Raw genomic sequence first — 15,205 nt, 5'->3', positions numbered from 1 at the left:
CTCACACGATATGACGTGATTAGTGTGCTCCATAACCCATCACTGATTGTTATAATAATTATAGATAAAGACGTTAATTTTGATTTGAATTGGTTCTCTCTTTCAAATCTTTCTTAGTAAACAAACTGAACTAAAGGTTCAGGTAAAAATGTTCAGAACATGAAAAAGTAAAAGTATAAATACTTTTGAAGCTGTTTGATTAGGATGTGTAAGTCCAACACCATGGTAAGCTAATTAATGTTTTTATTTTAATGTTATAAAAAAGTTTGGTGAAAATCTGTGACTCGGAGATTAAAAGCTCTTCTTGTGAGTTCTCTCTTAGACCTCTAGGGAATTAAACATTTTTATTTTCATATTTTTATTAGTGTGATAAAAAAATTATCGAAAGCATAGTTATGCGAAGAAAAAATCCTCGTCTACTTTATCGATTTTATTTTTATAATTTGTAACGGCAAGCACGTGCCGTGACAAATGCGATAAATGTAATAAGTATCGGTAACATTTTTTCGAAACTTGACTTATACAATTATTTTTACTTTGCCGCATGCAGGTTTACAGATAAAGGTAGTCGCCATCTAGCGGTCGAAGCTTAAAGTGTTAATATCGTGGTTATAGTGGATAAAAACTGGTCTAAATTAAAAAAAATGGTTTTGAATAGTTACTTTTTTATTATGAGATCGTTATCGATGTTTTCTGCCAGGCTATATATAAGGGTAGTAGTGTTGAAGTTGTCCTGAAACGTGTATCATGTGAATTGTAAATAAAGAATGGAGAATAGTTATGATGTTTCTCAATTGGCTAAATCAAATATTCTTTATCAATCACGCCTCGCCATGAAGAATTGCGTTATATTTGTTATCAGCATCTTTCTCAGAAATGTGTATGAAACTTCCTTTCCATACTTTATCGTGTCTTTGCGCGTCTACCTTTGTTCTTTACATACACCCCGGAGAACTCACGCGAGTACATAAATTTCAGTTGCCGCGCGAGCATGCCCGTCGTAAATTAACTTGGGGTTTGCATAAGCTACTGTACACACATACACGCAGCTTTTTGCGCTTTTATTTCAATAGAAAATTAACAATTGTTACATAAACGCGCTCTGGCGTTCGTTATCGCGCGCGGCCCTGATACACGAGGCTGCTGTACTAGCAGCGTGACCGTAAAGTAGCCTCCTCGCTGCGCTCGTCGGGAAATAATTTAAAAGCTGCCGCACGCCAAAAGCTGTTATACTGTCGCCGAACCTTTACGGCGAGAAATTTATTGAGATGAAACATGGAAGCTCGGGGAAAATTATTCGATTAATATTTATACGCGTGCGATCTGCAATGCGTAGAATAATAGCTGCTTTATGAATTATAATAACAAACTTTTACGCTTCATCGATTTCAATGCTCTATATTCGTCATTGTTGTCATCTTTTTGTGTTTGTCATCGGGGGAAGTCTTAATTGAGTCAAGAAAATCACTCGGTAATTGAATTTTATAAAAATCTCCAATCACGAGGAATATTTTTCCTGCCTAGAGACTGCATCGAAAGATAATGAAAGTAATCCTCTTTGATTTGCTTCGGCACAAAAGATATAAGGATTATTCTTGAAAATTTGCAAGCGAGCGAGAGAGAAATATAGCAGCATCAAAGGTCGAGATAGAATAAGGCTTTGGTGCCGTTGGATAAAGAGACAAGCCTCGCTTTGGTTTTGTGCAGCGAGCTAAAGTGAAATTTAATTATTTGTTTTGAATCACTTTGGAAGTTGAACGATAGGCAGCACGATGTTTTCACGAAGAGATTTTAATGAAACTTTTATGCAAGTTTTTATAATGATTATTAACATTTATGATGAATGGGCTTCAATTGGATGCTACATTCTCTTCGGCTACTTAACTTCTTTCCAAAGTATCTTTTTATATTTAAAAATCCCAGTTGATAATAATTGATTCCAGTCTAATTAAAATACTTCACGTGATGTAGATATGAAAAATTTATTTTGTAAATTAGAATACTTTCAACTGCAGAGATGCTGTGGAAAGACACGCATACGTGAATTTTCTTGTATCGAATTTTTTCAGATATTTATTATTAAGTAGGGGTAACAACTGTTAATAAAAAGTAATGACATTTAAACAGATGATTCGATTATTCGAAATAGTTAAGTGCAAATTTATTCACAACCTATAATAGTATGTTCGATTCTAATTTGCATTTTTGTCTGGGGAAATAAAGAAGTTATTTTTATGAAAAAAGAGCACCGTTGCCAAGCCACATCTAAAATTTAAATCGACAACGTCGTTCGCAAGTCCCCCGGCGCTCATCGAAAAATATCGTAGTAGTGTGAATTGTAGGAATCTACTCAAGACATCGAGAAATAGCAAAAGAAACCGCTGCCGAAGATGGTGGTTGGTATAAGAGCTGCGATGTTGGAAAAGGCAGAAAAAAGAGCAAGTCCTACGTGACCTCTTTGCCACGTCAGCGTTCGATCAATTTGCACGCACACATACTCGAGGCGATTCCTGCGGGGCATCTAATGCTTATCTACGGCAGATTCTGTGGTGTAGCAAAAGTCGACACTTCCTGTGGCTCGTTTTCCACACAGTTCGTCAATTGAAACGCGGACGGAAAATCTTTTGCCTAATGCCGGACATTGATCAAGCTTGCGGTTAACTTGAAGCTTTGAACATTTCGGACTTTTTTTTCGATTTTTAAAATTCTTTCATGAATCATTGAATCACAATGAAATTTAAGCAGCCCACAGTTGGGCGTTGATTATGCTTAAGCCATTTCTTGAGCTTCCAACGCCGTGTATTTTGAAGTTATGCACGCATATCCTCGTGAAATTGTATTCTGATTAAATTTGTTCAGTTGCAACAACTTACAACTTATATACTTCATGAATTTGATATGAGTTTCGTGCTATGTGGCTATCAACTATTCTCTAACGTTTAAATCTAAAATATTTCACCGCAACTTTGCGTTCACCATTGATATTAAATATGTTGTAAGCAAGTATAAAAATTTTAGACATTCGATTACAATTTTTTTTCCGACTTGCTATACAAAGACGGAAAATGAAACAATGCCGTCGTGAAAAAACAGAGTCTTTGTGCGGCTACACATCCGAGACACAAGCGAAAAATACAATTAAGAGGGGGCGTTGAATGTGTGCTCGTACACCGAATTTTTTCTTTCCCCTCAATGTTGGGTAGTTCAGATATTGTAATAGCTTCAAGTGTTTTTTTTTAATTCCAATTCCATTGTATAGAAAAAGCTTAGAATGAAAACACTCAATATGGAACTTGATGTCACTTTTTATTTATATTATTTTAAATGTAAAGTATGCAACCAGATAAAACTATTAGCCCTTTATCATTGAAATTACTAATTGAAAAATATTTTATAAAACCTTTCAAAAATTTAATTCTAATTTTTTTGGATGTTTGATTCATAAAAAAAGATCCTATAAGTCTCTAAAATCACATGTTTTTCTCTGGGCAAAAAAATTAATATAAAATTTGTAATATTTTCTGTAATTAAAGTATTAATTCTGTTTCAAGTTTTTTAAAAATAATATTATAATCCGAGTACTTATGTTGAGCCTTTTTTAGCAGCATAATTTTAAAAACACATAAACTTTGCATTATCCCGGTTAAAAATGCAAAACAAATAGTCAATACCGAAATTGGAACGCATTTCACGCCTTCCACATTGATAGAAGTGTTTAGATTTCGTAAATAATTATTCGTCACGGTTGGAAGCACGCGCACACGCGTAACCGCATTGGTGAAGCATCGCCTGTATGCATACGAAACATTATAATGCAGAAGGTTTTGCTCCTGCGATCGAGTGAGCGAGAGAGAGTTATGTGCGCAGCGCCGATATTGAGATATTCTAAGCGCAAAGCCGATTAAATTTTCCATCTGCTCCCGACGAACAAATTCCGGGGCGAAAGTAACGCAGACCGAGTGCTCTCTCCTTGTGTACAAACACAGAGGGCCAGTTTAGTCAATTTGTTTTCAATGAGAAACTCGCATGTTTTTATCTCGTCCTTGCATAGAGGTGTGTTTACATTTATATTTAACTAGCGTAAAAAGACGCGGATCATAATTCCTCTTACGGCGTAGAATTGCAGACAGATAAGATTACTGACGTTGTAAGAGTACGCTCACAGGAGTGAGCGAGAGATACGATGCGCGCAGAGCAAGTAGGAGAGGGTGAGGGACGCGAAATTAAAATGCCAGCAACGAACTGTACAGCTCTCTCTCTCTCTCTTTCTCTACGGCAGAATGCTTAAGGCAGTGTACAATTTCGCCGCCGTGAAACAAATTTTTTCCGACATTTTTTTCGGTGTGGTGTAATTACGTGGCTTATAATTTTATATACCGACCTTGTTGCCCTGCTTAAAGCTCTTTACGCGAAAAAATAATTATATCATTCTTCAACTTATTTCTTCCCCCGTGCAGAAATGAAAGTTATTGTCGCGGATTAAAACATTAAAAAAATTTACGCGTGATCTTTGCTTTTTTAATAGTAATCTACTTTTTGATAAATGCTGCAAAGCTTTCATGGAAAAATTTTTTTATTAAAAAATAGAAAAAAAGAACACTTTTGAAACTAATCTACAAAATTAAAACGCTATCGACTGTGGCAAATGGAACAAATTGTTTTATTTTTAATGAAAAAGGATTAATTGTAGTAGCTTTAGATGTTTTGCTATCGATTTTTCAACCATCACACGCCTCGTATAAATTCATTTGCCTTTCAATAATATGATTTCGCGTCGAGCTGGTCGGGTGCGTTGGATAAACTATTTATAGAGTTCGTGGGGGTGATAACACCTAGAACGATCAAAAATAAAACGCCCTCGTGTATGAGCGACTGCGGAGGAGGACGCAAAGAAAAATAGACGCGCAGGGAAGATCAGCACAAATGGACTTCGATGAACCTAACAATGCCGGCTCATCAGGCTATTGTTGCTTCGCACAATACTCCGGCTCACCCTTTCCTCTTTCCAGCTTGACGCGCACGTGTGTATAGCCGCGCTCCGTCCTGTGTGCACGAGTGTAATGCACGTATAAACATACATACAGTGTCGAGCACGGGGGCGTTCGAGGAATCTCGCATTTGCCTGGACCAGAGCTCTTATTCGGAGTCTTGTTCGGCTAAATTGCATTATGCACCGGGGCGCCAACTCGCGCATGAAAAAGACGCTGTTTCGCACGAAATCCTCGACTCGCTGCTACTGCTGCTACTGCTGCTGCGCCTCTGCATACAGAATTAACTTAATCATTAAAATTAGCGCGAGAAAAAGATATAAAAATGAAGTTATGATAATTAGAATTTTTCCACCTCTCTCGAAAACTGCAGAAGAAAACATTTGCGTTTTTTCCAAATATCATGTCATAACATAAAATTAATTAAGCGAGGAAATGTGCTGCTTAAGTAGATTGTCATAACGCTGACTATGATTTAGCTCTACTTAAAAATTAGTATTATATGTGACGCATCAAGAGATAATTAAATTTTCACCTTTAGATTTAATATTTTACTTTTTGGTAATAGTCAATGTTTTAAGATGAGAAGTAACTGCAAAACCAGTAGGACAATACAACGTTATGTTATGGGCTCATAAGTATTTATGAGCAGTAATTTTGAAACTTATGTCATTTTTAACGAATTTAAATATTAATAAACATTTTACATTTTCATTGCAACATTTATGTTTGAGATTATTGTGGTGGTTTACAACATTTATGCATCCAAATCGTAACATTTCTAAATCTAATTTCTAATACCATTTTGCGTCCGATTAATACGGACTACAAATTAAGTTTTATTTACATGTGTGTTTCTACGTTGAAGTATTTACATCGAGATGTGCGTTCCACATTGATATTGTTGTTATGAAAAGTATTTACTGTCAAGCCCGATACGCGGTAGACTGATATTTATCATTATTCGCACCATCAAAAATGTAAACATTTATTTATATAGTATACTGTTCATTTTAAATCTTGTAGGCTTACGTTTTTACATTCAAACTCAATGTTTATAAGATCAGTTTTATGATTTTAGTCACAGTTCCAAAGTATGTGAAATTACCTGTTGGCATAGTTGAAAAATCATTTGATTTCATTTAATTCTCTTTGAATTCTCGAATGATATAATTTACCTTACCAACAGTATAATTTTTATTTGTGGAGCTACCTGCTGCCCACATACTTTTGTAAATCTGGTTATATAAGATAACAAATTTAAATATTATTATACATTTTGTGTGATCACAACTATACCATCAAAAGAAAAAGCTTGGCCTTTAAATAAACAAAATAAATTAAAGTAAGACCTAGTCTTACTATTTGAAATCATTTCTTGAGTAATTTATGTTTTGCACTCAAGATCATAACTTTTCGCGTGTGGCAAAAAAAAAAAATAAAAAGGATAGCGAAAATGTCCTGGTGTTGCTATGTTGTACAAAAACTCTACTTGAACAATGAGGTCGTAGCTCGTTATGTTACATGGAAAATGAAATATTTACCCACAAGAAAACATAAATCGGTGGATTTACGAAAAGTATATTCCATATTTTCAACATTTATTAAATTTATTTTCATTGTTAGATAATCTAATTCTTTGCATAACAGCTTTGTCTGCCTTTGGAGTAAATTCAACCTTGACGGTGATGTTCAAAAAATCACTTTATCTAACAAAAAGATTTTTTAATTTTTTGAAATTATTAAAAAAACAAATTGTTCGTTGAAAATGAATGATAGCATGATTTCACTTCATTAACTTGTTCGTAAATCGATACTTGGTATGGGCAAGCTTTCTACGCCAACTTTGTCAATAAAAGTTGAAAAGCCAAGGTATTACAGCAGATAAGCGGTCCGTATTCTTCCGCGTCTTTAAAAGTCATTCTCCTTAACTTCTTGTTCTTCCTTGTCGACGTCTTTCGCGAAAAGTGCATCAGGATATCGACATAAATCTTGATATTGCAGGCCCTCGCCGCACCGAAACTCTTTTCTGTATTCGATCTCACTTTAGCCGCTCAATTTGCGTGATTCTACCTAAGTTTCGCCATATCCCCTCCCGTAACGAAGAAATATTGTGGGTTTTGGCAATATCCAACTATTTGCCCCGACGCTGCCTGACTGCCTGCGTTTCTCCACTCTGCGCACCATTTGCTTTTATTATACGTGCTCACGACTTGAAGGGATGTTCTTTATACTTTTCTTTTTTATCGGCTGATCATCCGCTCTACTCCTGCTATGTAATTACATCTTGTTTTTTAACGGTTAAGATCAATTTTTATAACTAAACTCTATCAATAATTTTAAAAGAACTTTTTTTTCAAATTTAGCTAGATAAACTTAGAACATTATTCATTTAAGGACTATTGAGGTGGAATTAAAAAACTGCGTCTACAATCGCATTATTTTAATGCAATTACAACCTCTCGCGCAGCTTTTTGTCTTTCTTTTGACGTATTCTCAATGCCTGAAAAAGAACGACAGAAAAAATAATATAATTATTTTTAAGTCAAGCCTAAAGAAAAGGAGGGTGCGCAGCGGAGTAGCTCATTTCTCGTGAAAGTCGATATCGTTAAAACAATTTTTTTGCTGAAACACACATACACATCCAAGTGTTGCCTGCGGAGTCACTCTGTCTTTCTCGCTTTCCCGCGCTTACTAAAGAGAGAGAGAGAGAGAGAGAGGAAGAGAGCGGCGCGTTTTCAAAGCCGTGACAGGAAAAATAAAAAGAAGTCCTCCTTTTATCGCACTCGCGCGCGCGTCGAGTCAAATTTGCCGTATATTGCGTAGATTCCGCCTCTTTCATCTTGCTTTACTCTCTTTCTCTCTCTCTCTCTCTGTCTCTCTTTCTCTCTCACACCTCCTTGAGAATGAAAGATACTTCGAGGCTCGTCTTAACATTTACGTTTCTCTCTTGAAGCTACCCACACACAGAGCCAGAGTCTTCCTTCCACATGAAGTATAAGGGTGGTATCGCGGCGTTACACGAAGCAGTATACGTGGAAATGTACTGCTAAGAAAGGCAGCCCTCCCCCCACCCCATTCAAATAAATCTAAAAGCAAATGGTCTAGATGCTGGTGAATATTTTTCACGTGCTGTATTCGCGCGCGCGCTAGCGTCAACGCTTTTTATTTCGAGGACTGTTTTTTCTTTCATTTTCAATTTCTTCGCCCGAGCTTTCGTGTGTAGTACTTGTGAAGGGCACGGCCAAGTCAAATAAGCTGTGCCTCGATGGTTTTGTCGCTACAAGCATTATGTAAACGCGCGATATTTTCCGCGAAAATTTCCTCTCTCTCTCTCTCTCTCTCTCTCTACCTCTCGTTCGCGGTCAAGGGGGAGAATTTTTCGACGCTTTTGTAGCATATAGTTGCGAAAACTCGAAAGCGGCTTACGTTGCGCGCACATCAAAGAGCTAATTAAAATAAAACTTGCAACATTCGGGGGTACTCGAGCTTTGTCGTTGTACAGCGAGGCAATGGTGTACTACTACTCTCTCGATGCTACTTATATAGTAATAATACTGTTATGCTTGAAGTGTACATCGCCCACGTGTAGTAGTAGTAGCAGCATTTCCCTAGCTCTCCTCGTGCATTATATATCCGAAGTGAACACTCGCATCATTCATCCATAATCTCATAGTCCGTCTCTTTTGCTTGGCTTTCATTAGCAGTGCACATCGAGCCATGCAATCGCGTGCTAATTAAGCCTAGCCATGCCCCGCATAGAGTGTGTATATAGTGTACGTGTGTATGTGTATATGTGTGTGAGCGTCAGAGTCGGCCACTTCGGGAGATTCGTTAGCGAAGTTTCCTTCCTGTTGCTTCAAGGCCTGGGCGTACGTGTTCGAGTATATATGCGTGGAATCGTTAACTAATGAGCTGTGAAGAGGTCGAGAAGCACTGATATGTCGCTGAACTGCTCCTACAACTTGTATGCGTATTACGTATACTATTTGGCTTGGCATTCTCGGTAATCAGCGGGTGTACAAGCCCCAGAAATTCTGACACCGTGTAATTAAAATTGCAATCAGACAATCATCGTGAAAATAAATTTTAAAAAATCGTGATCGAACGATAAGTTGCTTCGAAATTCAGTAATGCGAGTAGTACGATCTCGAAGTAGTCGGACGCGCACACCAGCGTCACCGTATCGTTTGTCGCCTACTACACCTAAAATTTATCTTTCTCCCTCTCCACGGCACAGGACGTCCCTTATCGAGCATGTCTCTCGCATCGAGATCTATATCTCAATTTTTGCCACCCCCACCACAGCACCCTTTGCACGTTGTACATAGGCAAATTAAAAGCAGCGCGCGCGCGCGAGCAGCCATAAATAAAGCGTGAAACTAATCATAAAGTCTCGACTTTGCGAGCAGCAGCAAAACCCAAAGTAATATCATTTAACGCGCCCGCGCGTATACGTACGGCGGCGGCAGGCAGCGGTGGCGGCGTAACTTAAAACCGGTGCGGTCGTATGAATGACCAACACTTTATTACGGCATTATATCTCCGGCTTCGGTCTGATAGGTGCGATGTGTGTGTATAGGGCTCCTAAATACAAGTCAGCGCGCCGCTGCAACCCCCATCTCGTTGTGTTCGCGCGTTTCGTGACGTATACGAATATATGTGCGCGGGTATTTATATACGTATATATGGGGTTAGAGAAATGAAAGTGTACAGTCGACTAAAGCAGCATCAGTAGAACGTCTCTCTCTCTGTCTCTCTATATATACGTATAATAGATGACCTCGAGAGTGAGCCGACTTTCCACGAATGATGGCTCCCAAGAGTTAATTACTATAGTCATCGTGCGCCGCGTGTACAGATATGTATATATATGAATTACTAGGGTACGTCGGCGCGTCGAGGATGCTTTGATAAAGCCATTAAGGGCATATATACCTAGCGGGTTTGCTCTCGATGACCTAGCTGAAAGTTACGAGGAGCGCGGCTTCGTCTTGCGTGGGGAGGTCGGGCTTTGCGACGAAGCTGCTGCTGCTGCTGCTGGCTCCTATTGGTATGCATGAGACGCTTTGCCGAGCTCGCTCCGATATGTCTAATATCTATGCCGTTAGCCCGCGTGCGTCTAAGTATGTGGCTGTGTGCGCGGGGCTCTGTGTGTACACGACTTACCCTCTTACATACAGCTGCACGCAGAGAGAGAGAGAGAGAGAGAGAGAGAGAGAGAGAGAGAGAGAGTTTGCGATGCGAAGGAAGCGACGATGCAGCACTGTGCGCAGCTACTACTCTGGCATGGCCTATCGCAAGGAAAACGAGAGACGAAAGCAACTGCGCTAGTGCAGAGTGCTATAGGTATGTGTATCTTGCAATATACGCTGTAGATCTCGCTGCCTTGATACTCGCAGCTCGAATTCGAGAGCGACTGTAACGGGCCACCTTGAATAATTACTTGGAGTACAGCGCGCGAGATTATAACCGAAACTCTTGCCTCGCTACTCTCTATGCAGCAAGTTCCTAGTCATGACAGAAGAGACAACTGCACGTGAACTCGATGAATAACGCGACGACAATTTTTTTCGGATACAATGACGGGTTGAAAAGGGATTTTTCTAACAAAAGTTTTAAATTCAAGTTTCTCATTGCAATTAAATTGAAAGCTTTTTTGAATGTTTTCGTATAATAATATCAACATTTTAATTCGCGTCTCCGTTTGTCTTTTTACGAATATAACAACTATTTCACGTAGCTCTCCGTAAGCCAAAGAAAGCCGGAAACTTTACTTTTTACTTGTAGTGTCTTGGATTTTTGTTTTTAGTATTTTCGACTGTAAACATCGGTTATAAAGGCGTCTTGACGACGCTTTAAATGAAGAAAGCATATCGCAATTAAAAGTAAATCGCTGCGGATACACGAAATAAATAAAGAGAGATGGAAAATTTAGCCTTTTTCGAGAAGACAGATCTTTATCCTTTTCAAGTATTTCGCGAATCTCCATATTATAGCATGGTACATGGAACGCATGTATACGGGATGCGCGTATTTTCTACGTAGGATGTCTCTTTAAATTATCACTCGGCTGGAAAAAAGAACCGACGAACACTGAACCGAAAAAACATGAGAAAGGGGGGAAGTATATAAGAATAAGGTAATGCAGCTTTCGTACGAACGAGAAAGAAAACGCATGAAATATACAACTCGTTATAGTTTCACGAGAGCTCGTCTGTGATGTGTTTCAAACGCGAAAAAATGTGCATACACCCAGGCAGATGTATTTTAAAGGATCGTCAGCGGCGTACTCCGCTGTGTGTTTACAATTTTGACTTTTAGTTGAATATATTGTATTACATCGCGTATCTATTCAAAACATCGAAAAAAATTCAATCTCAAATTCTGTGGCGAAAAAATCGCTGCCAATTTCAAAGCTATCTCGTACTATTGGTATTTTGCTCGCAAAATATTTCCCCGTCAAAAATTTAATCTCTCGCATAAACGATAAATAATCTGTAGAAAATTCTCGACCGTGTTGTAAAAAAAAAGTTATAAAACGTTATACAAGGGCATAAACGCTTCTAATTAAATTTTCCAAGTCGTCAAATGCGCACACAAAAACATACGTTTTACTGCGATGAATATGTATGAAAAAAAAAATCTCATAAGAATTTATCTCTCAGAAACACATACTCGCGCGTGCTCGTGGTATATATTAAGACATTTGTTCGAGGACGACGAATATTGCGTACTTTTTACAACCATCGGTCATTTAAACTCACCAATGAAAAGGACTTTATTGTAGAGCTGATTTTCTTCTCTGCCATTAGCCATGAGTATAACGGACACTTCAAATCGATTTTCGCCACTACTTCACCGGCTCGAAGTGAATTTGTGGCGACACATTAAAATTACATGAAGTTTCACAGAATTGAATGAAACCTTCGCAATGTCCATAATTCAAATGAATGACAAAGTGGTTTTTTAACTTATTTTTTCGTTTTAAAAATGAACGCTTGCTCGAAAAGAATTTAAAAATAAATATGAGATTTTGAACTTAAAATTTTCTTTTTACATTCGTGCGCAATGTTCAAATCTCATAAATTTAGTTCAAACGAATGCACTTGTGCGCTGTGCAGTAGTATTACGGTTTACACAGCAAGGTACACAAAGGAAGTTTTCATTGTTAGAAGATACAAGTTTTCAAAGCGGAAAACCTAGTCGCGGTGCAGATAGATATTTCCTTTCGTAACTTTCTATAATATATCTGGAAATCAAAAGCATGAGAAAATCATTTGAGTGGCTGCGTACATGTTACACAAGAGCACAAAATACTCGTAGCAGAAGGAATGAAAAAAAAAATAAGCTGATATTTTCTTTTCGTCCTGTCACTTACATAAATCAGACGTTAGAAATGAAATTAATTTATTATACAAACGAAAAAAATAAGATTGTGATTATCACACATGTGATTTTCACTGCATTGTAAAGTTTAGTTGAACTGTTTGGTATTTTGCTATGAAAATTTTCGCTACCATATAAACAAATGCTACTTTAACCTTTTCACATTAATATATTTTTTTAAATCAAGATGTACTTCTTACGGTGTTCGGATTACTTGTGCGATATGTATCAGTCATACTCAGACTATGCTCAGGTTGATATCGCTACTGTGGATAAATCCTCGACTACGGCTCGATATAATATGTTCGTATATGCATATCTTCCGCATGCATAATGGGATGACGCGTGAGCTTGCATTTCCTTTGAAAAATTTCGATTGATCCGCGAGGGCTTTGTACGGCGGCTGGGAGAGCCGAAGGAAGGGGGACGGATAAAGCTCCAGAGTCCCCGAGATTCTCTTATCCCGGCGGGCCGCTTTGATTTCCTCCGCACTGACGGATAGCTTTATCGAAAAATGTGTGTGTGTGTGTGTGTGTGTGTGTATGTGTGTGTATAGCTACTCAGCGCAGCTTTGGGTGAACTCTGCGCGATTATAGGGCTCCGTACAAGTGCTACTGTGGCGCGCTAGGACCTGATTATAAGCGAAAAATGCTTATCAGCCGATCGTGCTATATACTAGTTAGCCTCTTTGAACTTTCCACTTTGTATGGAGCGCGCACCTACACACGCCCATTCGTATGGAGAGGTTCTCAAAGGTGTCGCAGGAAAAGTAAGGTTGACTGCTTGGTATAAAACTGTGATCTGCGAAGGTTTTGGATTTGTGTTCATGCCGTATGTTCACTCGATATATTTTCGATAGAAGATAAAAGGCAGGAGAAAGAATGAATTCTTTGATCATTAATAAATTATTTCATTTTTGACAATTCAGAATTAATAAATTCAACAATTGAATAAAAAGTTAATAAAAATATTTAAACTTATGTTTTTAGGTGATATTGGTTCCCCACAGCCACACAGATCCAGGATGGTTGAAAACATTCGAACAATATTTCCACAGTTCAACGCGAAGTATTTTGAACAATATGGTGACGAAGCTGCAACAGTGGCCGAACATGACATTTATATGGAGCGAAGTTTCATTCTTATCATTATGGTGGGAAAGGTATGAATAATGCACCTATAAAAAATATATTTACATCATTGGCCTTCATTTGTATTCTTTTATTTTTACAAAAAATTCATAACAAGGAGTATTTATCTTTTCTTTTCAGTGCTCACCCGACGAAAAAAATGATAGTCAAAAGGTTAATCAAAGAAGGACGATTAGAAATGACAACGGGAGGTTGGGTAATGACCGACGAAGCAACAACACATATTTATGCCATGCTGGATCAGTTGATTGAAGGTAAGATAGATTTTATATTATTGAAAAGAGTTTTAACGAATTAGGATTATTCATTCTACCTTGATTTAGCACTTGTTTGATTCAAATATAGACAATAGAATCAGAAAGGATAAAAATTTACTTCATCGAGCTATTTCTACTAGTCATGTCAAAAAATGTCAACAGAATTTCGAAACCCTTCGAAATGGCATAAATATTAAAACTGCCCTGGTTGACATTTTCAACATTGATAACGATCTCATGCCGGAAAAATTATCGTTTGAAATGTTTTAAAATGCATGATTATTAATTTGCTTGTTTATAGTGATTTTTCTTAAAAAATTATGTTAAAAGTATTGAGCGCATTTTGACAATTTGACTGTACAAAAAACTAAAAAAACTAAATTTGGACCAGTTTTAACCACTTGGAATACGATAATATTACTTTCAGTAACTCCCACTAGATGGCAAGCATCTTTATTTGTAAATCTGAAAGCGGCAAAATAAAATAATTGTATAAAGAAAAACATTATTAATTTAAAACTTCAATTTCAAAAACATTGTTAAGTTAACACTTCAATTTTTCTTTGTTACATTTTTTTTTTATTAACTTAACCCGTTTCGGGCCAAACGGACGAAATTTTAGTTAATTTTTCATTCGCTGTAAACTCTGTGAAAAAATGATGTAAGAAATGTCAGAATAGTCATAACCGACGTAAAATTTTATGAACTTTTCGAATCCGGCGTCAGAATTGTCAAAAAAGTTGATGTGTAAAAGTTATGAACAATAAAAAACACGATTTTTTTGAAAAAAAATTTGATTTGATCCGAATTTTCTAGTCGAAACAGACTTGCTGTATAGGTCTAACACGTTTTTTTTGCGTCCATGGGATGTAGACTTAAAAGCCCAATAGTTACGATATCGAAATTCAACATTTTCTCTATAAAGTTTTTTTCCTAGGCGCTGGTTGACATATAAAAAAATTGACTACGTTCATATACGGTTTTTTTCTACGAAGCGCCATTTTCGTGTCCACCATGTTGAATTTCGATATCGTAACTATTAGACTTTTAAGTCTACACCGCATGGATGCAAAAAAAACGTGTTAGACCTATAGAGCAAGTCTGTATCGACTCGAAAATTCCGATCAAATCAAATTTTTTTTCAAAAAAATCGTGTTTTTTATTGTTTAATTGTTCATAACTTTTACACATCAACTTTTTTGACAATTATGACGCCAGATTCGAAAAGTTCATAAAATTTTACGTCGGTTATGACTATTCTGACATTCCTCACATAATTTTTTCATAGAGTTTACAGCGAGTGAAAAAATAACTAAAAATTCGTCCGTTTGGCCCGAAACGGGTTAATAATAAATAGTCGTGAAAAGAATATGTTCAGTTCTAATGAAACTGTTATGTCCAAGAAACTTGTCCATTGGAC

At 37.2% G+C, this 15,205-nt stretch overlaps 1 protein-coding gene across 3 annotated transcripts in view; it reads left to right on the top strand.

Moving 5' to 3' along the window:
- Positions 1-15,205, top strand: part of LOC106652640 (alpha-mannosidase 2) — a 106,618-nt gene that overhangs the window by 74,828 nt on the left and 16,585 nt on the right. For all 3 annotated transcript variants that reach the window (XM_014371715.2, XM_014371716.2, XM_014371714.2), the window contains exons 4-5: positions 13,367-13,539; positions 13,649-13,782. In XM_014371715.2, coding sequence (XP_014227201.1) covers positions 13,367-13,539; positions 13,649-13,782 — 307 coding nt within the window. The remainder of the gene's footprint in view (positions 1-13,366; positions 13,540-13,648; positions 13,783-15,205) is intronic.

The sequence above is a fragment of the Trichogramma pretiosum genome, unplaced genomic scaffold, assembly GCF_000599845.2.
Source record: "Trichogramma pretiosum strain Unisexual culture from Peru unplaced genomic scaffold, Tpre_2.0 scaffold26, whole genome shotgun sequence".
Classification (NCBI taxonomy): Eukaryota; Metazoa; Arthropoda; class Insecta; order Hymenoptera; family Trichogrammatidae; genus Trichogramma; species Trichogramma pretiosum.
This window is presented reverse-complemented; position numbering and strand designations above follow the sequence as displayed.